The 26,359-nt window shown below is 45.7% G+C and overlaps 1 protein-coding gene across 1 annotated transcript in view; it reads left to right on the top strand.

Annotated features, from left to right (window-relative positions):
- IQCA1 (IQ motif containing with AAA domain 1) overlaps nucleotides 1–26,359 on the top strand; it is a 185,278-nt gene that overhangs the window by 75,913 nt on the left and 83,006 nt on the right. Inside the window, exons 7-8 of the mRNA XM_055586542.1 lie at nucleotides 6,531–6,615; nucleotides 17,363–17,485. Of these exons, the coding sequence (XP_055442517.1) occupies nucleotides 6,531–6,615; nucleotides 17,363–17,485 (208 nt within the window). The remainder of the gene's footprint in view (nucleotides 1–6,530; nucleotides 6,616–17,362; nucleotides 17,486–26,359) is intronic.

Here is a 26,359-nt window from a genome sequence, read left to right as displayed (position 1 = left end):
TTGGCTCTTCCCAGAAGGAATTGTTTGCCTTTGGAAGAGACATATAAACTCTCACATTTTCCAGTTTCCTCCTTTGCAAAATGGAGAGAAGGGCTCATCTCACAGAATTTCTGTAAGGATGAAATGGAAACAATTTGTGAACGGCGTCTGTGGAAATGCTGTGTAAACCTGCATGCAACAAACCCACACGCAATGATCATTTCTACTTAATAAGTGAGTCCAAGAGGTAAGGAGTGCATGCATGCTCAGTCGCTCAGTCATGTCTGACTCTTCACAGCCCCATGAACTGTAGCCCGCCAGGCTCCTCTGTCCCTTGGATTCTCCAGGCAAGACTACTGGTGTGGGTTGCCATACCCTCTGCCAGGGGATCTTCCTGACCCAGGGATCGAACCTGGGTCTCCTGCATTGCAAGCAGATTCTTTACCACTGAGCCACCAAGGAGACAGCTACACAAATGCACCTAGCATGTATCCAAGTGTCGGTCAACGTCAGTAACAGCTGCTGCTGCTAAGTCGCTTCAGTCATGTCCGACTCTATGTGACCCCATGGACTGCCGCCTACCAGGCTCCTCTGCCCATGGGATTTTCCAGGCAGGTGTACTGGAGTGGGTTGCCATTACCTTCTCCGGTCAGTAACAGCTAAAGAAACGCAAATGCAAATTCAAGTTGTGCTTCCATTTTACACCCAAACTGATCTAAACCGAGGCAGCCGAGGAAGAGGAATGCTAATGCACTGGTGAGACAGGTGAAACAGACCACAGGGGGCTCAGAACTGCCTGCCTGTTTGCTTTTGAATTCTGCTGTTTCCAGGATGGGACTGGGGCTTTTCTCTGTGGACTTCCATCATCGGCACCCCCACCCCACCCCAGAATAATTGACTGGGGCAAGGGGTTGTAGTTACACCAAATTTTATGTCCTCCTGTTTAAAATAATGAGCCATCGACATCCTGTGCAGAGCATCTGACTTCTGAGAAGAGATTGCTGCTGCTCGGAGATGCTCGTGAGGTGTGAATGAGGTCACCTGAATTGCTGTGAGTTCTGATGCTCAGTCATTCCAGACGTATCAGGCCAGCACCTCTCCGTCTGAGTGCAAGAGAGTTCCTGTGCCCCATCCCTGGCTTCTGCCTCCAGATCTTAAAGCCATTTTTCAGGCACAGTAAGGAAATAGCAGGGCTTCACAGGTGGCTCAGCAGTAAAGAATCCACCTGCCAAGCGGGAGACGCAGGTTTGATCCCTGAGTTGGGGAGATCCCCTGGAGAAGGACATGGCAACCCGCTCCAGTGTTCCTGCCTGAGAAATGCCATGGACAGAGGAACCTGGCAGAGGACGTGGAGTCAAAAAGAGTTGGATGTGACCTAGTGACTAAACAACAAGAAAGGAAATGGCAGCAAGGTGGTCTGAGTTATGCAGATGCCAGACAGACACCACTTGTACAAAATAAAATGGGGGCTACCTCCCACCTCCCTGTGTAAGGTGAGGAGGGGCAGGTCTGTTGGCCGCTGGCCTTGGACACAGTGGGGACCTGCTTCCATGATGCCTCAGGCAGGGGCTATTCTCTTAGGCTCTGAGATGTGCGGGACAAATATATCTTCAGGGCCAAAGAGACATTGAAAGCCTAGTCATGGACCAAGGGTTTGGATTGGGATTTGGGGAGAAAATTAAGTGAGAACAGTATGGGATCAAACCACATGTGGCTGTGGTTTCAGAGTCATTGTGAACCCTGCCTGGAAGCCCATTTAGGGAGGAGGTGGTGCAGGTCCCACTCAAGAGCCTGAGACTCGGAGGCCATTATCCTAGGTATGCAACATGCGGGTGATGCTTTCTGAGTCAAGAACGAAGGTTGGTAGTGATCGAAGAAGCTGGAAGAATGTCAGAAATGCTAGGAGCTTTCCAACGCTGGAGCAGCTGGCAGGCATCATCACTCAGAAGGCTAATTCTCTGGCGAGGCGGGGGCCTGGCTGGCTTCTCAGCTTCTCTCTTTCATAATTTTTCAGGGGCGATCCAGGTTTCGTGCTGGGGAGGTATCATTTGATTTTGAGAAATATTCAACCATCTCTAATTTGTTGACAAATCTCAAATTTGATAAATATATTTCATATTCAGAGTTCCTATCCAGATTTTCCTATTTTCAGTTTTATTTTGCTTTATTTATTTCATTTTTTAATTGACAAAGCAAAAGACCTTATTGGGAAGGGGCATCTGGGTGAAGAGCAGGAGGGTGAGGGAATCCAGGAGAACTGCTCTTCCAAGGTGCTTTTTAGGAAGTGGATTTAATGAATACCTGAAAGTGTATGTTTTGGAAATTATACTTAATACAAATTAAATATTGTTCCAGAAAATTGAGTTGTTGATTTAATTAATCCTCATGGGGCTTCCCAGGTGGCACTAGCGGTAAAGAATCTGCCTGCTAATGCGGGAGACTGCAGGTTTGATCCTTGGGTGGGGAAGACCCCCTGGAGGAGGAAATGGCAACCCACTCCAGTGCTTTTGCCTGGGAAGTTCCATGAACAGAGGAGCCTGGGGGGCTGCAGTCCATGGGTCGCACAGAGTCAGACAGGACTGAGCAAATCAAGGACTGCCCCCCACCATAATCCCCATGATATGTACCAGCATTGGCTCGGAGGTGATGAAATGCCAAGAGCTCACAAATAGCGGGTGAGCCCTGTCTTATCAAGTGCCACATTCATTTCTCAGACTTTGCGTGTTTGGATGATTCTCACCTCTTATTTCTCCTGTTCTGTCGATCTGGGTGAAACGTCTGTAGTTCAGGTTATTTTTCATGCAGCCACGTGATGAGTTCCATTTTCTGCATCACTTGGTCCATCTGGCAGTTTGGATGCCCATTTGGAGAACCGGCTTCAGCCTTGCCTGTTGCAGCAATTTGAGAACAAATGGAAATTGGTTGGTCGGGGCGGGAAGGGTGTGGAGTGGGGATGTGGCAGGCACTGGTACAGCAGAGGCGGATTCTAGCACGCACTGCATGGCAATTTTGAAAATCAGCAAAATGATGAAAGTTGAAGATAAATGTCTGTGAAATTAAGATTTAAACTATAATTGAGGGAAAGCTGTGGCATAAATAACCACCATTTACCAAGTCGGGATCTTTACCACATAATAATTTTGCAGATGGTGACTGCGGCTTTGAAATCAGGAGATGATTGCTTCTTGGCAGGAAAGCTATGAAAAACCTAGATATTGCGTTGAAAAGCAAAGACATCACTTTGCCAAGAAAGTTCCATATAGTCAAGGCTGTGGTCTTTCCACCAGTCATGTACGGTCGTGAGAGCTGGACCCTAAAGAAGGCAGAACGCCAAAGAATTGATGCCTTCAAACTGTGTTGCTGGAGAAGACTCCTGAGGGTCCCTTGGAGAGCAGAGAGAACAAACCAGTCCATTCTAAAGAAATCAACCCTGAACATTCATTGGACGGACTGATGCCGAAGCCGAAACTCCAATACTTTGGCCACCTGATGTGAAGAGCCGACTCATTGAAAAAGACCTTGACGCTGGAAAAGATTGAAGGCAGGAGGAGGAGAGGGTGTCAGAGGATGAGATGGTGGGATGGCATCACTGATGCAATGGACATGAACTTGGGCAAACTCTGGGAGATGGTGAGGGACAGGGAAGCCTGGCGTGCTGCAGTCCATGAGGTCACAAAGAGTCGGACACGCCTGACCGACTGAACTGAACTGAACCTAGCGGGTGGTCACCCACCATCCCCAAGGGTGATGCATCTGTCCACAGACCTCCCCCGCCAGCTGCACGTGCACTGTGTCCAGTTCCTTTCAAAGCTACGCTGAGGAGCTGAGTCCCATGCCAACTGAGTGAGCCCCCGGGCAAGGTTCAGGAGACCTGAGAGATTGTATGTAGACAGGGATGAAGCTGTCCTAAGATGTTTGGGGGGCAATCTGTAGAAGGGATGGGGGCCAAAGCACTGGGGCGGGGGCAGATGGTTAGGGAGCTGCTGGGTGTTGACCTTGACCCAAGGCAATGGCCCCAGTTCATCTGGATCCTCACTGCCATGCACCTGCCTTTTTAAAAAGTTCATTTAACAATATCCTTGAGGACACAGTAGAAAATAATTGTAGGACTTAACCCTTGAATACCTAGATTTTCAATATTGTATGTGAGGGACCTGGAGATGAGTGACTGCCTTCTGCTGCACCCCAAACTGTGAAGGCCATTCAAGGTGGGCACCTTCCACCTGTCCAGTTTCAGACTGAGCAGGCCCTTTCTATGGAACCTCATTTTTCACTGAAAAGATGACTGACACTGGCTGTTCAGACTCAGGTTTGCAGGAGACACTTTCTCAAAAAAGAACCAAGTAAGCCTGAAGGAAAACAATTGAGGGTATTTGTTGCTAATAATAAAATTCAAGCTTTCTAGCAAAAATTACAAGTTTGGAAATCTTCTAGTCTGAGAGACTGTGAGTCTGAGAGCTTCCCATTGCTTAGCTTTAGAGTCTGAGATTGATGGAGTTGTCATTCAGTTGCTCAGTCGTGTCTGACTCTTTGCAACCCCATGGACTGCAGCAAGCCAGATTTCCCTGTCTTCACTATCTCTAGGAGCCTGCTCAAACTCATGTCCATTGACTCGGTGATGCCATCCAACCATCTTATCCTCTGCTGCCTCCTCCTCCTCCTGCCTTCAATCTTTCCCTGCATCAGGGTTTTTTTCAATGAGTCGGGTCTTCACATCAGGTGGCCAAAGTATTGAAGCTTCAGCATCAGTCCTTCCAATGATTATTCAGGGTTGATTTCCTTTAGGATTTACTGGTTTGACCTCCTTGCTGTCGCAGGGAGCCTTAAGAGTCTTCTCCAACACCACAGTTCAAAAACGTCAATTCTTTAGCGCTCAGCCTTCTTTATGGTCCAGCTCGCACATCTGTACATGACTACTGGAAAAACCATAGCTTTGATTCTGTGCACCTTTGTCCGCAGAGTGATGTCTCTGCTTTTTAATATGCTGTCTAGGAGTTATTGATGACTGCGGTTTTTGATGCTATGCAATGTACATCAGCTTTGGGAAGATCCACGTAAGTCAGTGGACCATTAGTTTTGAAATGATCAAGACCTGATGTTACAGAGTCACGTCTGAGTGAAAGATCTGTTCAGCGCACAAGACACATGACTTTTAATGTAGCAGGGAAGGCAAAGTTCTTGATAAGGTTTCAGATTCTGCATCACCACCAGCCTTTAGGAAGCTCCCACTCATCAGGCTGTGGTGTGGAGTCAAAGCAGAATGTTCACAGCTATCTAAAAGGCTATTAAAACTTTCCTCTCTTTTCTAGTTACACATCCGTGTGAGGCCAGATTTTCTTTCTATACTTCACCAAAACAACATATTGCAGCAGATTGAATACAGAAGCACATATAAGCATTCTGCTAGGTTCCACTGAGCCAGAACACTAGCACTCTTCTCATTTTTTTTTTTCTTCTGGGAAATATATTCATTAAAAATGTTACTTATGTGAACACCTAATGGGTTTATTATTGTTGTTTTTAATGAAAATGCATATTTTAGAAAGGTTGCTGTTTTAGTACCTAATACAGTAACTATCAATAGCTAGAACTCACATAAACAAAAGCTTTGGGGATCATCAAAAATTATCAAGCGTGTCAAGAGTGGGACTTCCCAGGTGGTCCAGTGGTTAAGACTCTGCCTTTCAATGCAGGGGGTGCAAGTTTGATCCCTGGTCAGGGCACTAAGATCCCACCTGATGCATGGTGCAGCCAAGAATTTTTAAAATAAATAAATAGAACTTGTTTTTTTAAAAAGAGTGTCAAGAGCAACTAAGGCCAAAAGTTTGAGAATAAAGAGTCATCTTGAGCAGGGGCATCTTCTAACCCTTAGATTCTAGATTAATGGAATTAACTTGATAAATGTTTTCTTTCTCTATATGGTATAAATATAACACTGGTGTCCAGGTAGTTTCTCTTGGAAAAATTAACTTTGTATCCCTTCTGAAATTTCTCAACATTAAATTTCAAACTCTGCCTTTTAGAACATAGAAACTACATGGTTACAGAAAACAATGACTATTCCTATCTCCTAACATGTGGGGCTCAGACTCACTGAAATCTAAAGCATGCTTGCCTGTGTCATGCACGAGTACCAAGTCTGTAATTTGAACCATGCCATGTTTCTGTTTTATTTCAAAATGCTGTGTTTATCCTACATTTTAAACAGGAAGAAATAATTTGTGCTTCTGTCGTCATTCTTAACACAAGCATGGAGTATTGCAATAATTTTTTTTTTAAAAAAAAGAGGCAGAAGAGGACAGTCTGGTTTAAGGAGAGAGGTCTGACTCAGAGTAACAATTGCTTTGAGGAGAGAAACCTGCTTCTGAATGTCACCAGGTCCTTCTGCTCCGTAGAGACGGCATGTCCGGCCAGCAACTGGCAGGGAGCCCCATCCTAATAACCATCACTCACTTCAGGGAGCTTGAGCAGACCCATCTCATCGGGAATGTAGCAGAGAGCACTGCGCTCCTGGATGTTTATTCTGCCTTTTTTTTTTTTCTCCTCCTCAGGAACTTAACGGGCACTTTTCCTGACTACCCTAATGAAGAAGAAGGAGGTTCCGCTATTATTTTTTCCAACAAGACCCCACAACAGGTACAGATATGCTTGAGAAATGAAATGTAGCTATATCTTAATTGCAATCCTTTAAACCTTAGTTCATGAGTTTGCAGGGTTATTAGGTCTTGGTTATGTCCCTACAGATGTTTACACGGAAATACTTTTGACGTTCATCACTTAATGTACTTTCAAACTTTTTTAATGAAATTCATGCTTTCTCCTGTCTTTGAAGACTATATGACAACACGTGATTCTCATCTTCTTAGTAAGTGATGAGCATGGGACCTGAACACCTCGGTAGAAAAGAAGGCAAAAAATATTAACTTATTAAAAAAACATTAATTTTTTAAAGCTCTCTGGGAAAGAAACTTAAATATAAAGCGATGTTACTCTATCTCCTTTCACCTGTCGGATTGCTAAAATTCTTAGATTGTGATAAAAATTGGAGTGGGTAAACATGTGGGAAAAATCATCCCGAACATCGTAGCTGGATACATACATTAGCATGGCATTGTTTGAGGGCCATGGAATGAGTAAATACCAAAATGTTTATTAAGTATACCCTTTGACCCGTAAATGCTATTTAAGGAATTTATACTAAGGAAATAAGAAGACAAGTTGCCATAGGGAACTTGCCATCAGTTCAGTTCAGTCGCTCAGTTGTGTCCAACTCTTTGCGACCCCATGAATCGCAGCACGTCAGGCCTCCCTGTCCACCACCAACTCCCGGAGTTCACTCAGACTCACGTCCATTGAGTCAGTGATGCCATCCAACCATCTCATCCTCTGTCGTCCCCTTCTCCTCCTGCCCCCAATCCCTCCCAGCATCAGAGTCTTTTCCAACGAGTCAACTCTTCGCATGAGGTGGCCAAAGTACTGGAGTTTCAGCTTTAGCATCATTCCTTCCAAAGAAATCCCAGGGCTGATCTCCTTCAGAATGGACTGGTTGGATCTCCTTGCAGTCCAAGGGACGCTCAGGAGTCTTCTCCAACACCACAGTTCAAAAGCATTGATTTTTCAGTGCTCAGCTTTCTTCAGTGCCTGCCCTCATACCGGATCCCTCCCCACTCTCCTGCTCCGACTCCACATGGCTGTCGGGAGGATACAGGGAAGGAGAGCTCCCAGGAGTGATGAGAGCACCCAGGAGGCAGTCGGGCTTCTGGGAGAACCCTCACTTCTTGGGATGGGGTCACAGAAGACCTGCTTGAACCACAGCTCACGAAATGTGCCACCAGCCTTGCAGAGCCTGGGAGAGAACCTGGACCCAGAAATGCGGGGGGCTCCAAGCCTATGGAGCAACTGACACACCCTTCAGGACCCACAGGAGGTCACAGCTCTCATTGGGGCAGGAGACCCACCATGCCCACCCAGGACACCCGATATTCTGAGAAGAATCAGCCAGAGAAACCAGAAAATGACAGTGTTGGATGAAGGCATGTCCTTCCAAGGAGTAAGCATCTTTTAATTTCATGGCTGCAGTCACCATCTGCAGTGATTTTGGAGCCCAGCAAACTTTTTCCATAAGCAGAGAAATAGTAAGTAACTCTGCCATTATAACCTGAAAGCACAGACAATATGTAAATGAATAGGAACGGCTGTGTTCCAATAAAACTTTATTTATAAACATGGGCAGCAGGCCACAGTTGGCCCATGTGATACAGTTTGCTGACTCTTGCCACAGATAACCGAAATAGCTGTTCTCGTCTGCACTGTTCACAGCACTGACAAAGAAGAAACCAGGCTAACGTGTGTCATGTTAGTCGTTCGGTCCTGACCAACGCTTTTCAACCCCATGGACTGCAACCCTCCAGGCTCCTCTGTCCATGGGATTCTCCAGGCAAGAACACTGGCGTGGGTTGCCATTCCCTTCTCTAGCGGATCTTCCCGACCCAGGGATCAAACCTGGGTCTCCGGCGTTGTGGGCAGATTCTTTACCGTCTGAGCCACCAGGGAAGCCCAGTGTTTGTTAGTTGGGTAATTAGTTAAGTGACGTGAAGCGCTAACTAAGCAGTGGTAATGCCATGCTGTAGGTGAGATCTCGTCAGTACTGCCGACCTGCGGTCAGCATCCCTGGCTCCCTCTGCTCCTCTGCCTGAGCCCTCGAAGTCAGGCAGAAGCTATCCTCTCCCAGTCCCCTGTCAGAGCCAACGTCAGCTGCCAAAGCCTTCCGTCCACCCCCCTGCCCTCCTCCCCACTTAATGAGCTCCCTCTTTTTGGCCGTTCATCAGCCCTGCCTGGAGTCACTGTCATTTTGATGCGCTGTTATTTCACTTTCTTACGTGTTTAGGTCTTGTCCCTCCAGCTAAATTACCCGGCACAGGTTGTGTCTTGAAAGCCCCTGGCAGGCAGCCAGACGTGTTTCATGTCAGTTTAGAAAGGTAACAATTACAGAATTAGGAATGTTGGTGGAATGTCTAAATTGTCCATTGGAAACTCTCGAAAGTAGAGTTAATGTCCAGTCAGACTAAAAGCAAAAGAAGACTGAGGACATCTGGTTAATACACTAGAATTAATACACAAGGCCATGGGGGCCACAGAGTAGTATGATTTTAAAAGGCAGGTGAGGGACTTCCCTGGTGGTCCAGTGGCTAAGAGCTAAGAGCTTGCCCTGCGGAGGGCCCAGGGTTCAATCCCTGGTCAGGGAACTAGATCCCACCTGCCGCAGCTAGCAGAGTTCTCATGGCTCAACTGAAGATCCCGGTTGCCACACCTAAGACCCAGCATGGCCAAATAAATAGACAAACATTTTTTAAACAGGCAGATGAGTGAAGAGTCAGGACAGCCTTGTGGTGAAGAATCAGAGTTCCACTGGGTCTGCAACCTCAGGCAAGGGTCTGACCTACTGTGTCTCAGCTTTCTTGTCTGGATGCAGATACCAGCAAGACCTGCCTCCCTGGGCTGAGGGATCATTAGATGAGATGATACGTGGAATGTACTCAGAGCAGAGTCTGGCCTTCTGAAATTGTTCAGGGAATCTTAGCAGTTGTTACTAATGAGGGAGTGGGGAGGAGGGGAGTAGAAGGAGAAAGGGGAAGGGGAGGAAGCTGAAAAGATAGACCAAGCATAATCATTATGGCATGCCTGTGTATAGTCATTTATATTTGTAAAAAAACAAAACAGTAAAAAGACTTCCTACGAAGTGAGTATAATCACATTGATGCCAAATCCCCCAAAAGATGGAATATAAATAGAACCTCAGATCAGTCGTACTTTTGAGTATTAATTCAAAAATTTGAAGTGAAATATTAGCAAAACAATGCAGCCGAGTGGTGTTTATTCCAGAATGTCAGCGTGGTTGTGTTTTGGACGTCTGTGAATACATTGCATTATCTAAAGAGATCCGAAAGGGAAAACCGTAAGCTTATCAATGTGGGTGCTGAAAGGCATTTTACAGAGTCGACTCCCATTCTTGATATTAAGAAAACAAGTCAAAAATGGAATGCATGGGTACTTCTTTAACATGACAAAATATTTTTTAGGTCACAAGTTAATATCATGCTTGAAGAAATTCACAAGAAACACACTGATGTCATGAAAAATGCAAGGATACCCATCATCACCATTGATGAACAGGAGTTCTATTGAACACTCTTAGACAAGAGAACGGAGAAGGCAATGGCACCCCACTCCAGTACTCTTGCCTGGAAAATCCCATGGATGGAGGAGCCTGGTAGGCTGCAGTCCATGGGGTCGCTGAGAGTCGGACACGACTGAGCGACTTCACTTTCACTTTTCACTTTCATGCACTGGAGAAGGAAATGGCAACCCACTCCAGTGTTCTTGCCTGGAGAATCCCAGGGACGGGGGAGCCTGGTGGGCTGCCAGACGTCTATGGGGTTGCACAGAGTCAGACACGACTGAAGCGACTTAGCAGCAGCAGACAAGAGAAAGAACATTGAGCAATAAATTGGAATGAAAGAGGGAAAACAATCACTTTTTGCAGATACGTTCTGTACTTAGAAAAGCAAAGAGAATAAACTGAAAAAAAAAACCCTTAAACAACATGAGAAGATGAGGAGTTACAAAATTAATATGCAGAAAGAGAAAGCTTTTGTATGTTCAAAGAGCAGCTACATTTAGAAAATATAAGAAGAGTCCATTTACAAGACCAACAATGACACAAAGGTAAAACATCCAGGAATAAAGTTAATAATAAATGTGTGATATGTGTAAATAAAAGCTTAAAACGTTCTGAAAAACGAAGCTGAGCAGATTGAAAAGCATATTGTGTTCTTAGGTAGGAATGTTCAATGTTATAAATACTTCAGCTTTCCCAAACATAGTTTATACATATAATATGATCCAAATAAAAATACCAAAAGTATTTTGTTGGAGTAGGAAGTCAGAGCATGCAGAGGGTGACTAATTTGATTTTAAACTTTGGGCAGAAAGTAAATAACCAGGAATAACTCGTAAAATTCTGAGAATGAAGGGTAATGAGGAGGAACCAACCCTGCCAGGTATTAAAACATGTTTTTAAGAGCCCATTGGTACAGGCAGATGATGAGATGAAAAAGAACAGAAAGTCAAGAAATATATCCAAATACACGTGGAAATTTAGTATATAATAAAGAAGCCTGTCATCCTTCTTGTGGAAGGCAAAGTAAAAGGGCCATTTAATGAATGGGACTATAATAACCAGGTTGTCAACTGGAAAAGAAGAAAATTAAATCTCTGTCTCTTTATACTTTACCCCAGAATGATTCCAAATGGATCAAAAGAGATTTAAATGTCAAACAAAACAAAAACACAAAAGAACTAAAAGCAGCCAACAAAGAAATATGTCATAACCTCAGAGTGGAAAAGACCTTTTTACCTCTGTTGCACGACCCAAGAGTCATAAAAGAAAAAAAAAAGATAACTTAAACTACATTAAAAAATAATTTTAGCCTCCATGGCAAAACTGACTCCAAGTAAAGTCAAATGACAGATGACACACGGCAAGAATTATTTGTGATGTGTTTCACAGAAAAGAGATCATTTTTCTAATATATAAAGAGCTCCTATGGCTCTATAAGAAAAAAACTCAATAACCCAATATTTTTAAAGCCAAAAGATATGAACAGACAGTTCTCAGAAATGAAAATCTGAATGGATTTGAAAGATAATAAAAAATGCTCAACATGTGAAAAGACGATTAACCCACACATATAAAGGAAATGCAGATTAAAGCTATGCTGACCGACAAGACTGGTAGATTGAACCTCATCAAAATTCAAACTTTTGGGCTTCCAAAGACACCATTCAGTTCAGTTTAGTTCAGTCGCTCAGTCGTGTCTGACTCTTTGCGACCCCATGAATCACAGCACGCCAGGCCTCCCTGTCCATCACCAACTCCCAGAGTTCACTCAAACTCATGTCCATGGAGTCGGTGATGCCATCCAGAAAGACACCATTAAGAAAATGCAAATACAAGAACAGACTGGGAGATGATAATTGAAAACTTACACTTGATAAAAGATTTGTATCCAAAATGTACAAAGAACTCTTACATCTCAGTAATAAGACAAACAATTTTTTTTAATGGGCAAAAGACTCAAAAAGACAGTTCATAAAGCAATATAGATAAATGGCTAATAAGCACATTGAAAGATGCTCAACACCACTTGTCATTACCGCTGCTGCTGCTGAGTCGCGTCAGTCGTGTCTGACTCTGTGCGACCCCATAGAGGGCAGCCCACCAGGCTCCTCTGTCCCTGGGATTCTCCAGGCAAGAATATTGGAGTGGGTTGCCATTTCCTTCTCCAGTGCATGGAAGTGAAAAGTGAAAATGAAGTTGCTCAGTTGTGTTCGACTCTTTGCGACCCCATGGACTGTGGCCCACCAGGCTCCTCCGTCCATGGGATTCTGCAGGCGAGAGTAGTGGAGTGGGGTGCCATTGCCTTCTCTGTGTCATTAGGAAGATGAAAATTAAAACTACAATGAGGTGTCATTTCATAACACTAGGATGATGTACTAATAATATAAGATGGTAACAAATGTTGAGGATGTCAAGAAGAAGGAACCCTCCTATATTGCGGGGGACATAAAATGGTGCATCCACTTTGGAAAACCAGTTTGTCGGTTTCTTAAAAGTTAAACACAAATTCACCAAATAACTCAGCAGTTCTGTTCCACTCTTAGGACTTTATCCAAGAGTAATGAAAACATGTCCACACACACACACACAAAAATGTGCATAAATATTCATAGGAGCATTTCTCATAATAGCCAAATATTTGAAACAACCTAAATTTCCATCCGTTGGTGAATGGGTAGGTGAGATGTGGAATAGCCATGCAACAGAATGGTACTCAGCAATAAAAACGGAGCAAACCAAAGGAAAAAGCCAAAGGACAGGGAGTGGCAGAGGATGAGATGGCTGGATGGAGTCACTGACTCAGTGGACATGAACCTGAGCAAGCTCCAGGAGATAATGAAGGACAGGGAAGCCTGGCATGCTGCGGTCCATGGGGCTGCAAAGAACTGGACGCAACCTAGCAACTGAACAACAAAAACAACACAACTTGGGTGAACCTCAAAAGCTCGATGAGCCATGAAAGGAGCCAGACACGAGAGACCACAGAGTATATGATTCCATTTATAGGAAATGTCCAAAAAGAGTGAATCCATGGAAGCAGAAAGTAGATTAGTGCTGGTGAAGAAGGGCAGGAGAGGGAAACAATTAAGTGACGCAAGGGAATCTTGGTGGAACGATGCGACGTGTTAAAACTGATTTACGGTGATGGCAGCACAATGCGATAAACTGACTAAAAACGACTGACTTGTCCACATGCGATGGGCAAATGTAAAGAAGGTAAAATACGCCTCAACAAAATTGGACCTGTATGCTCAGAAAGAAAACAGGCAGCAAGCCAGATTCAGACTCCTCCATTTTCCAAACACAATGGCTGACTTTACAGGCACTAAAGCGCATCTCTAATTCTGGGAGATTTTGCTATAGTTGGAAAGCACAAGCCAAATAAATTCAACACTGGCACCTATACGAAACAACCGAAACAACTCTGACATGACGTGCTATTTTTCACCCGTTCAGCTGGCAAACACAAGCACTGCGTCAGCGAGCATGTGGAAAAGCGCGAAGCCGCCCGCATCGCTGGCGGAAGTGTGAATTAGCACAGCCCGCTGGGGGCAGTTTGACAGTCTTGTACATGCCTGTGATCCAGCGTTTCTCCTCCTAGGAATTATCCAGAAGATATGCTCACACACTTGCAAGATGACATTTGCATGCGTTGATCCCTGGCAGCTTTGCGGGTAATAGCAAAAGATTGGCGATAACCTTGACTTCCGTTGGGGGGAAAATGGTCAAAGAAGTTATGAATGGGGAGGAAACGTTTCACTACATGCTTGTTTGTAATTTCTGAAGTGTGGATGGTGCTAATATTTTGTCTTTTGAAAATAATAAACTGGGTAAGGATCTAGGTGAAATAAGCAATTGATGCACTGAATTGTATTGCCTCACAATAAGGATTTTATCCTCTTTTCAGATACATATATTTATATTTTATATTTTATACATATATATTATATATGTTTCTGAAAGTTTCCAAACTTCCAAAGGCCAAAACATGTCCATTTTCTATAAGTGCACCAGAGCATGAAGGTCTGGGCAGCCATAATTTGGTTCTATGGGTTGAGGTGAGTCTGACCCCCAAGGAAAATATTGCTGTTCTGACAACAAGGGACTTTCAATCCTGTCTAAAGACACCCTTTTTATTACCAAATAGTGTACACAACACATACCTCTCACCTCCCCACACCACCTCTTTGAGCCTCCCCTACCCAGGATCTTCACTAGAACCTCGGGAGGTGGGTGAGTCTCAGGAGGATGTGGACCTGGACACGGGACTGCAGTTTTTTTAAAGTCCAGATGGTGCCTGAATATCCTACTTTGTTCATGATAAAGCTGTTATGAACACTTAAAGGTGTGAATTAAGCTCCTAAAAACAACATAGCTATGAATTCAAAAATGCAATATTAGAAAATAAAGCTCAGCATTTCAGTAAATCACACTAAGGCATAATCAGTGTACACTTGATCCCAGGAGAATGTTTTAGCACGGCACACTAGGGGTAAAATGATATTAGCCCTTTTTAAATTTTATTTATTTATTTAGCATTGTTTAGTCACTAAATCGTGTCTGACTCTTTGGTGACGCCATAGACTGTAGCCCTCCAGGCGCCTCTGTCCATGGGATTCTCCAGGCAAGAATACTGGAAATGGGTTGCCATTTCCTTCTCCAAGGGATCTTCCGCACCCAGGGATCGAACCCACATCCCCTGCATTGCAAGCAAATTCTTTACCACTGAGCCACCAGTGATTAACTTGGCTGCACTGGGTCTTCACTGCTGCTCGGGCTTTTCTCTAGTTTAGGCGGGCAAGCCGGGGCTACCCTGAGTTTGTGGTGCACGGGGTCCTCATTGTGGTGGCTTCTCTTGTGTAGCACAGGCTCTAGAGAGCATGGGCTTCAGTAGCTAGGGCGCATGGGCTTATTTGCCCTGCAGCATGTGGGCTCTTCCCAGATCAGGGAGCAGTGTCTCCTGCATTGGCAGGCAGAGTCTTAACCACTGGACCACTGGACCACCAAGGAAGTCCAAAGTTAGCCCTTTTTTATTTGCTCTCCAAAAGTAACCACTGGAGTGAGTTTGGTGTGTGTCATTCTCTTATTTCTTACCCTTCCAATTCAGTTCAGTGGCTCAGTCGTGTCCAACTCTTTGTGACCCCATGGATTGCAGCATGCCAGGCCTCCCTGTCCATCACCAACTCCTCATGTCCGTTGAGTCAGTGATGCCATCCAACCATGTCATTCTCTGTCATCCCCTTCTCCTCCTGCCCTCAATCTTTCCCAACATCAGGGTATTTTCCAATGAGTCGGCTCTTTGCATCAGGTGGCCAAAGTATTTGAGTTTCAACCTCAGCATCAGTCCTTCCAATGAATATTCAGGACTGATTTCTTTTAGGAAGGACTGGTTGGATCTCCTTGCAGTCCAAGGGACTCTCAAGAGTCTTCTCCAACAGTTCAAAAGCATCAGTTCTTCGGTGCTCAGTTTTCTTTATGGTCCAACTCTCACATCCATACATGACTACTGGCAAAACCATTGCTTTGACTGGACGGACCTTTGTTGGCAAAGTAGTGTCCCTGCTTTTTAATATGCTATATAGGTTTGTTACAGCTTTTCTTCCAAGGAGCAAGCATCTTTGAATTTCTTGGCTGCAATCACCATCTGCATTGATTTTGGAGCCCAAGAAAAGAAAGTCTGCCACTGTTTCCCCATCTCTTACACTTTTAACTACACATATATGTATCCTGAAATGGTGAAGTATTATTTTTTTCATTTTTTTAACTAATTGCATTTCACACTGAAGGCTGAATGTATAATATGGTTTGGCATCTTGCCTCTTTACTTTCTACATTATGCAGGTCGTCCCGATTTGCACTGTTTGAATCCCAGCTCAAGCCACTTACAAGTTGTGTGCATGGGACTGCACTCTCTGTGCCCCAGCTCCCTCGTCCATAAAACAGGTTGATTACAGCTCCCAGTAAATGTGCTCGGCAGTAAATGAGCTCACCGAGTGAAGCTCTTGGAACCATGCCTGGCGATCGTAAGTGGTCCGGATGGAAGTGCTGATTTCATTTTAAAGCGGAGGAAACTGGGTCTCTCAGAGGTGCTGCCACTTGTCTCAGTCACGTGATCAGTGATGAGCAAAGCCCGAGGGTCCTATGTGTCCCGTCGGGGTCACTGTTTTACCTCCTAGAATTCACAGCAAGTGAGCGCTCAGCGAATATTTATCATATTGAATGGAATCATATGGGGTTTTTTGCCTTCCCAGATGGCACTAGTGGTAAAGAACCTGCCTGCTAATGCAGGAGACGTGAGATGTGGGTTCGATCCCTGGGTCGGGAAGATCCCCTGGAGGAGGGCATGGCAACCCACTCCAGTATTCTTACCTGGAGAATCCCATGGACAGAGGAGCCTGGTGGACTACAGTCCATGGAAGAGTTGGATACCACTAAGTTGGAAGCAACTTAGCACATGTGGGTTTTTTTACAAACTTTCACTAATTCTCCAATGATGCTAATCCTATGTAAACTAGGTACTTTTAATCAATATTGTATTCTTTAAAAATTATTTTATTGTCTTATTGTTATTTTATTTATTTATTTTGGCCATGCTGCTCTGCATGTGGGATCTTAGTTCTCCAACTAGGGCCCCCTGCCTTGGAAGCTTGGAGCCTTAACCACTGGACCACTGGGGAAGTTCCTAACCAGTATTTTAAATTTTAGGACAATATGTGGGTTTTTGTAGGAAATACAAATTAAATCAGAGATGAAAGAAACCAACTCGGAGAGGAGAGGTATGGAGTGTAGGCAAGGAGCACAGGAGCTCTCGGCTGGCATTTGGGGAAGAGATGTGGGCAGGCCTGAGGCAGCCTACAGCTGAGATGCTAATGAAGCCAAGACCACCCCCCCTCCCCGCCCCTGGTGTCAGTGGGACCCCTGGGAGTCACAGCAGCTCTGAACTGGCAGGGAACTGGATTCAGAAATGTCCAGCCTCCCTCTCTACACCTGCCATCTGAGGCCCCACCGCTGCCTCTGCTAATGAATCCAGCCAGAGGCAGACGGCAGGCAGAGTGGAGAGGCCAGGAGGCTGGGTCTGCAGGGTTCGGAGCCGAGCAGAGAAGGGACACTGACCCATGCAAACACTTCTTTCCGGACCGGAAAGATAAGCCTCATCTTCATCCGACTCTCTTAAAGTGCTTTGATGATTTTGGTTTTTTGCAGGTTATTGATGATATTGTTGCAAACCAAGACGAAGAGGAGAAAACCAAAAAGAAGAAGAAGGGGAAAAAAACAAAAAAAGAAAAAAAGGAAAAGGAAACCAAAGAAACAAAGGAAAAAAACAAGGTATTTGGAGTTTTAGAAATTGGGAGTTTTCTTTTTTCCTTTTTTGCTTTGACTCCTTGGAATAATCTCAAGTCTGATGAGACTACAGTCACTCATTTCCTTGGAAACCATGCGAACCCCCATCTGTTTTTTGTTTTTTTTTTTTAATGCCGGTTGACAGTCAGTTGTCATCGTTTCTATGACTTGTAAATACCTGTTAGGCTGAGGAGTGGTCTCAACAACTCAGACACCTCACATTAGTCACATATGCGATTGCTCTGAATGCTCATTCCTCAAGACACATGATCCCACTCATCCTTTCTCAAGGGTAGAGATAAGGAAAATTTCTTGGCAAACCAAACGACCACTACAAAGTCAAAACAATCCTGTCTACTTCCACCAAAGCGTACTCCTTCCAATTTATCACTTCACGTTGACATCTCAGACCTGTTTTTAACAGGACTTGTTTCTTAATACCCAAAGGAAAGCAGAGTTCAGAGTCACTGCGGGCCGGGCCTGCCCTGTGTGGTGGGGTTGCTGGGTGGTGGGCGGGCAGGCAGGTGCTACATCCTGGGCATGACTGGAGGGGTCTTTACCCCCACATACGTGGAGAGGCCCCTGCCAGGGTGGTGGTTCTTTCCAACATAGACTCCTTCTTTGGGAAATAGAATTGCAGCTGGAAGGTAGCACCATCCGAAAACCTGAATGTGTGAGCTACAGCCTTTTGCCCAGATACTACGTCACAGCTGACCAAAAGCCCGACCTAAACCACAGTGGATCCTGAAAGGTTATGTCCCTCCGTGACTCTGTTCAGAGGCAGAGAGCCACCTCTAGCTCAGGTAGCCAAGGCCACGCTCCTCATCTTCCCAGAGACGGGTTCCCCCTGACCGTCAGACTCTGGAATTTCTCTGCGGGGGAGGCAACTCACTGGGTGTGGTGGATGGTGCCTGGGAACTCCAGAGAAAGAAACAGGACCGGCTGTGTCATGAAGGAGTGACTGGACCCAGGAGGCCAAAGTTGTAAGCAAGGGAGAGGGGGTGATGGAGAGTATCAAATGGGAATCCCCGAAGTCCGCGAAAACGCAAGGTATTGCGATGGTGATAAGAGCTAGCATCTTGTTTAGAATTTCTCTGAGTGGGGCTTCCCTGGTGGCCCAGTGGTTGGGAATCCACCTACCAATACAGGGGACATGGCTTTGATCCGGGGTACCGGAGGATCCCACGTGCTGCGGGGCAGTTAAACCCGTGCTCCACAACCACTGAGCCCTCCCATCGAGAGACCGACCTCTGCAACAGGAGAAGCCACCACAATGAGAAGCCTGCCCTGCGCAGCAAAGAGCAGCCCCTGCTCGCCACAACTAGAGAAAGCCCAGCAGCGAAGACCCAACTAAGCCAATAAATAAATAAAATTCCTGGGCTTGATTGTGGCCGACACAGCAGGCGGGGGCTCGGCTCCTGCACGCAGTGAACGGGAATCTCGCAGCTGCCCCCACTGCCCTGTCCCTCTCTAACCCTGGTACTCTGTTGTTAGCTCCCTCCTCTCCTTGGTCTCCCCCCTCTCCACTGAAGTGGATGTTGCATGCATGCGGCCCCTGCAACACCCCCTCAGGACCAAGGGGCTCCATTCCCAGCTACAGGATGGGGTGCTGCCCACTCACACTTGGTCCCTCCCCAGCAAGTGTTCAGGGTCTAAGGCAGGTGCTCGAAGTGAGGTTACCCACCCCGCACTGGCCAGCTGCCTTCAAGGCTAGTCACCTTAGGGGGGTCCCTGGCAGTCTTGTGGTTTAAGAATCTGTGTTTCCACTGCAAGGGGGCACAGGTCTGATCCCTGGTTAGGGAACCAAGATCCCACAGGCTGTGAGGTGCTGCCAAAAATTAACTAATTAAACGAAAAAATAGAATCATCTTTAAAAAAAAAAATGGATATGTTAGGGTGCAGAGACCCAGCCCCTCACTGCCCAGGACAACTCTGAAGGGTTCTCCCAGCTCCTGGGTGCCCTGTGGGATCAACTACTGATTTCTCACCATGGCAGTCTAGTTCAGCTCCCCCTCTCCCAGTTCAGCTCCCCCTCTGGCTGGGGCTGCTGCTCTCCCTCCCTCCCTCTTGGGGGACATTCCCAATAAACCACCCGCTCGTCTTCAGTTTTCTTTCCAGGGAGCCCCACCCACGGGACCAGCTATCACCTTATCTCATAGACTTACAAAGCTTTAAACCTTGTTACCGGTGTGATACTTTGGAAAGGGTCTGTTTTCCCTTTATAGAGTTTAGCTGAAATATTCAGATATTTTTATCTGAGATCTTTGCCAAGTTTTCTGACTACATATGTGGGACTGGTGATTGATAGATGACCAAGTGTTAGAACAATATTCAAAAGAATAATCAAACAGCTCTGCCCCTGTGGTTAGGGGTGAGTTCACACCCGTGTGAGTTCAGCAAAGCTAGTTGCCTCTGTCTCCTGCCTTTTACCCTCTAACCAGGATGAACAATAATAGATATCTTTTTCTACAGGTCAAAATGCTGATTTCCACATAGGAATGATTTCAGGATAGGATTTTTTAAGTCAAGGGAAAAGATAATCTGATCTGTAAGAAACATACCAACATCATTTAAACGTGCCAAGGCTTCTTAGAGATTAATATTTCCTATTTTAGTAATCACATTATCACTTTGTAGACCTGTAATTTTCATATAAATTCATGTCTAAGTAATTCTGAAGGATTATCCCCATCATATGCAACTACATCATAAATGCTGATGTACTCAAACTTTGCTTTTTTTTTGTAGAAAGCCATTCATCATTAAGTGACTCTTTAATAGCTAGTTAATAAAATGCTGTCACTCAACAAAGACCAGATTGTGTAGCTGATAATTTCAGATTTTTATGGAACAAGCTTCACTAACAGCGAATTTTAATTTGCAAGTGTCAAACTCACCCATGCATATTTAGAAGAGATGCTTAGAATAAAATTGAAATTCTTCCAATTGTTCCTGTTCCCTGTTAGGCACTGCTTCAAAATTATCTTGCCAAGTAGGGGAGGATTTTAAAAATTAACTGTATCAGTGAGCTTCCTTTTTGTTTTTGTTTTTTTTTTTTTTAGAATGAGTTAGAATTTGGGGGGTACAGGCAGATCAATAGGGTAGTAACTTGTCCTTTTGGTGGAGTTCCCTGGAAACACTGAGAGGGAGGCTGTGAGGGTGGTTTATTCAGAACATCCCCCGAAAGGGAGGGAGGGAGAAAAGCAGCTCTGGTTAGAAAGGGAACTAAGCAAGGCAGAGAGGGGAGCCTGACTGACAGAGGGGAGCCGGACTGACAGAGGGGGAGCTGGACTGGGGATGCATGTGCAAAGGAGCATAACTATCCCAAGTGTAGCTGTTGGGAGGGGTCTGGAGAGTGCGCAGATCTGGAGGCTGTCCGGGGGTGGTTTTCTAGGCAATATCCAAGCCACAGAACCAGAGGACAACTTCAGAGCACAGGTGATGGGAGGCCAGGCAGAGCCTTCTGCAGAGAGAAGATGGATAGATGGTCATATCCAGGGTAGTAGTGACTTGAGTAGATCTGAGTTCAGCAAGTTGTGGTCTAAGATCCATGCTTTGTGGCCCTGTCATGGGATGGTCTAGGAGTGGAGAAGGGATTGACTGAGGCAGCAAAGTCAGTTAGACCCAGGGTGGGAGCAGGGTTACTATACGGCCTGCTCCCACCCAAGGACAGGTGTGGGCTGGAGGGGATGGTCTGAGTCTGAAGTTTGCATCCAGCCTCACGGGACACGATGCATTTAAAATCAAACGTCATTCACGAAGTTGAGAGAGAAACAAGTGGGTTTGTTGACCTTGTGGATTTTTTTTATTTTTCCTGAGAACGTGATGGACAGGGTAGGCGCTGCTGGTGGTGGAAAGAGCTGGGCTTTCACGGTCAGCAGTACAGCAGCCCACCCGCCCGGCTCAGAGACCCCCTCCCACCCCTTCATGACAGCACCTCCTTCCTGGGGCCACCTCTACCTGCAGGACCGTGACCCTCCCCCAGGGCCTCTCTTGACCCCAGAGCAGCAGGGCAGAGCTCCCATAGGCACTCCACCAACCAGGAATCTGAGGATGAGTGAAAGTCCCTGTGGGGTCTTTGAGATGGTTGAACGTGGAGATGACTGGAAGAAGTTTTGGGGTGTGAATTTGTAGGTTTCAGTGTCCCTGCTTGGATTTCCAATGTATTTTGGGCTTCATAGCACGAGAAAAGAGTTAGGGGCGCTGTGGTGGGTCTCTGTAACTGTCGACAAGAGCACCTCAAGTTAAAATAACTCGGACTTCCAATCTTATATTCATTTGATCAGCTCACCAAGAAACTTTGCAAGCGTATTCACGTTGAAATTAATGGAAGTTCTCTATTCCTTTCCTGGATCCACCTGGGGATCCTCAACACGAAGATGCCAAAGGACAGAAGGAATTAGATGGATCCAGGCGTTTTCTTCTTTAGGGACTGGTGGGCTTCCAAAAATCAGTCTTTCATCCATAGGCAAGAAAGTGGAAATCTACCTAAACGTCATACCTGATACAAAAACTAACTCAAGATGTATCATGGACTTTAACATGAAACAATAAAACCTGTAAATAAAAACCTTGGGGAAAAGATCTTCAGCATCTGGGGCTAAAGAGTTCTGAGACCTAACACCAAAAGCATGACTTATAGAAGAGATAAATTTGATCTCATCAAAATATTAATAGCAGTTTTATGTTCTATAAAGACCTTGTAAAGAGGCTGAAAAGATAGGCCATAGACCAGGAGAAAATTATTTTCATATTATTTATCTGGCAAAGAATTTGTATCTATAATACATAAAGAATTCTCAAAATTTAACAGTAAGAAAACAAACTGGTCTTTATTTGGGATCTTTGGTTTTAAACTGGCTTCCCTAGTGGCTCAGATGGTATATATTAAAAAAAAAAATCTTCCTGCAATGCAGAAGACCCGGGTTTGATCCCTGGGTGGGGAAGATCTCTTAGAGAAGGAAATGGCAACCCACTCCAGTATTCTTGCCCAGATCGCATGGACAGAGGAGCCTGGTTGGCTACGGTCCATGGGGTGCAACGAGTCGGACACAGCTGAGCAACTAACACACAGGTTAGTTGCCTGAACAGAGGTATTCAGGCTTGCAGATAAGGAGATCCCCTTAAAGGGGGACCTTGATAGGGGAGAATGCTGGTGCCTCAAGGTCATTTTCTGCAGACCAATAGCAATCTTTGCAAATATGCTTTCAATATCAGTGTAATTTCATTTGCCTCTCTCTGGACCTCATGTTGGCTTTGGAAGAGAAAACATGGGAAAAAAGCACTCTGCAGTTCATCCTTACAGCTCTTGTTTTCTCTTTGTTATTTTTCAGTGTTCCGTATGTTCAACCATTTGGAACTATTTTCCTTTATATATATATATATATATATATATATATTTTTTTTTTTTTTCTTGGCCGTGCTGCACAGCATGTGGGATCTTAGTTCCCCCACCAGGGATGGAACCCACACCCCTTGCATTGGAAGCATGGAGTCTTAACCACAACCACCAGGGAAGTCCCTGGAACTGTCTTCAATGGTTTTGTCCTGTTCCTAACACACAATCGCACAAATACTGAAGAGCCTTGTCTCTGTTTCCTGCAGCCATAAACAGACTTGGCTTAGTGTTAATTCTTCTGGGAAAATGCTTGGGCCTGTCTCTATGCAATTCAATTAGCTTGAAAAGCTGTTGTCTGTCTACAGTGCCCCCAGGCCACTTCTGGGCTGATTTTTCCCTTTTGCATCTAAATGTGGATTACAATTTCACTCTGAGTTCAGTGAGAAGTCATCAGCCTCTTCCCCATCAGAGTGACCTCTCTCCTATCCCCAGGACACAGATCCTGAGGGACCCATCAGATAATCTGAAAGCCACAAGTGATCAGGCTGACGTATGGGCTTACATGTTAACAGATAAATGCCTAGATGCCTACCCCCATCTAAAAAGCCTAACAGATGTGGCGCCACTTGAATTTAACCCCTTTCCACTGATCTGAGATTAAAAGACTCTTACTCCTTGGAAGAAAAGCTGTGGCAAACCTAGACAACGTATTAAAAAGCAGAGACATCACTTTGCCAACAAAAGTGTGTATAGTCAAAGCTATGATTTTTCCAATAGTCATGTACAGATGTATGTTTGTGTCAGTCACTCAGTCGTGTCCAACTCTTGTGACCCCATGGACTGTAGCCCGCCAGGCTCCTGTGTCCATGGAATTCTCTAGGCAAGAATACTGCAGTGGGTTGCCATTCGCTACCACAGGGGATCTTCCCTGCCCAGGGATTTAACCCAGGTCTCCTGCACTGTAGGTAGATTCTTTACCATCTGAGTCACCAGGGAAGCCCAACGGATGTGAGAGTTGGACCATAAAGAAGGCTGAGCACCAAAGAATCAATGCTTTCTAATTTGTGGTGCTGGAGTAGATTCTTGAAAGTCCCTTGACAGCAAGGAGATAAGTCAATCCTAAAGGAAATCAGCCCTGAATATTCATTGGAAGGACTGATGCTGAAGCTGCAATACTTCAGCCACCTGATGCAAAGAGCCAACTCATTGGAAAAGACCCTGATGCTGGAAAAGATTGAGAGCAAGAGAAGAAGGGGACAACAGCGGAACTATTGAATGGCATCACCAACTCAATGGACATGAACTTGAGCAAACTCCAGGAGATAGTGAAGGACAAGGAAGCCTGGTGTGCTGTAGTTCATGGGGTGGCAAAGAGTCAAACACAACTGAGTGACTGAACAACAACTAATCTGAGAATCCCAGCACAGGAGAACTCAGAGGCAGGCCCCAGGGGTGGAGCCTGAAGGGTCCTCGTCATCCCAGCACCTAGAAATTTCCCCACACAGTAGGTGCTCGGGAATTGTTTACAGGTGAACAAGATAAGGTCATAAAGTTGGTAAACAAGCCAAAAAAAGCAAACACAAAGTACAGTTCAGTGGCACCAAATAAAGGAATAGAAATTAAAAGTAAATGCTTTGTTTCACCTACTCATCTGGCAAGACTTTTATATCACTATGATTATGCTGTAACAGACAGATATCGCCTATACGTACAGAAAAGGAAAAAGAAAAACGAAGGGTTCATTGGATAAAAGTGATGGTGAGGAAGCTGATTATTTTCTTTGATTTTTAAAAATGTTATCACATCGTTGCCATCGTGTTCTTGGCACAATAAATAACCATTTTTGCAAAACATACAACGTGGTTCTGCCATCAGCTTGCAGGATAAGCCAAGGTAAGCCAGGCCCCTACTCTCCGGACGTCCCTCGCGGGCGTTTGCACAGAGCAGATCCTCTGTGATGTTTATAAGATTTCTGAATGAGTGGAAAGACTGGGCATATCTCAGATCCTGTTTCTCTTGTGACTCTGGGTCTGTGGGTGGCAACACCAGCCCGCTTAGGTCCACTGATAAGACCGAGCCGGGCACACGGTGGACACATGACAGAGACTCCTAGCAGGCATGGGCTGGAGCTGGGAGCTGCAGGACCCAGGTCCATGGGGACCACCCCTTCTCCACAGAAGGCTGTGTGATGGCTGGGACCCATGTTCCCACCTTGCTGCCAGCTGGCCAGTCCAGCTGTGTGTCCCTGCCCCAGTGCAGAGGGAGTCGGCGTGGCTGGCCAGAACCAGCCTGGTGCTGGTTCTTTATAGGGTGCGAGCATCAGCAAGATGGGATCCCCCTCCACGGGGGCCCCGCAGCCTGAGAGAGCAGGAAAGTCAGGCACACAAATAGCTGGTCATCTACACGGAGAGGCAGGTGCCGGGAGGATAAGCAGCCTCAGGGTCAGGCTGCTCCCTGAGAGGTAGGTCTCTCTGATGAGAACACTCCCCGGTCACTTGGCTGAGCTGGGAGTTGTGGCCGAGAAGTTTCCATCAGAGAGGGACATTGGTCAAGGTGGGCACCCTGACGATGCAAGTGGACTTGTGTGACCCCTTCACAGTGAAAGATTCAGGGGAAAAAAGCAATGACTTTGGAGTTGAAGTGGTAAAGCCTCCTCGTGGCTTCTCTCTCTCCCAATAATTGTCAAAATGGGAAGTGTTTAAAACATCAGCCAGAGGCAAAGATCCATCTGGTAAACTATTGACCAAAGAAAGAGCCATCTCTAAAAAGGAAGGCAGAAACGTTCCATTGTGCCTTCGCTCTGGTTAAGAGGCGCCTGCTGTGTTGCCCAGTTACGTCATCACTGTGAAACGTCATGGGAGCTGCTGGCACCGCGGTCATTCTGTGCAATCAGGATCAGATGTTTTCCCAAAACCGGTCCTGCGGTGTTTCGCTTCCCTTGAGAACTTGATATTTATTATAGAAATAAAGCTGTACAAATAGAACTATAAATCTCATTTTTATTTACATGTGTGAAACACCTATTTAGGAAACAGGCCTGGTGCTGGTTCTTTATAGGGTATGAGCATCAGCAAGATGGGATCCCCTTGCACGGGGGCCCCGCAGCCCAAGAGAGCAGGAAAGTCAAGTGCACAAATAGCCGGTCATCTACACGGCGAAACGGGCGCCGGGAAGGACAAGCAAATCCCACTGAGCCACAGAGGGTCTTGTCCACCTGGGAGAATCCAGGGCGGCTTCACAGGGGATGGGACATTGGCCTGGGGCCTAAGGGGGATTTCCCGCAGAAGAAGATGGGAAAGTGAATCGTGGTCGGAGAGAAGGGGGGCAACCCTCACCCCCTCCAGCCTCATCCCGCCCTCCAGCCAGAGTCATGACCCTTCGAGCAGATGCAGAAACGTCGGACTTCTGCTGGGACCCCCCGTGGCCACCCTGCTCACAGACCAAGGTCATGCTCTCTGAAGATCATGGCTCGTGGGCCTTGCAAGGTCCGTCCTTGCTCTGTCTCCCAGCCTCCTGTCTGT

The sequence above is a fragment of the Bubalus kerabau genome, chromosome 6 (genome assembly GCF_029407905.1).
Source record: "Bubalus kerabau isolate K-KA32 ecotype Philippines breed swamp buffalo chromosome 6, PCC_UOA_SB_1v2, whole genome shotgun sequence".
In the NCBI taxonomy this organism is placed as follows: Eukaryota; Metazoa; Chordata; class Mammalia; order Artiodactyla; family Bovidae; genus Bubalus; species Bubalus kerabau.
Note: the sequence above shows the minus strand (reverse complement) of the source record. Positions and strands in the feature narration are given on the sequence as shown.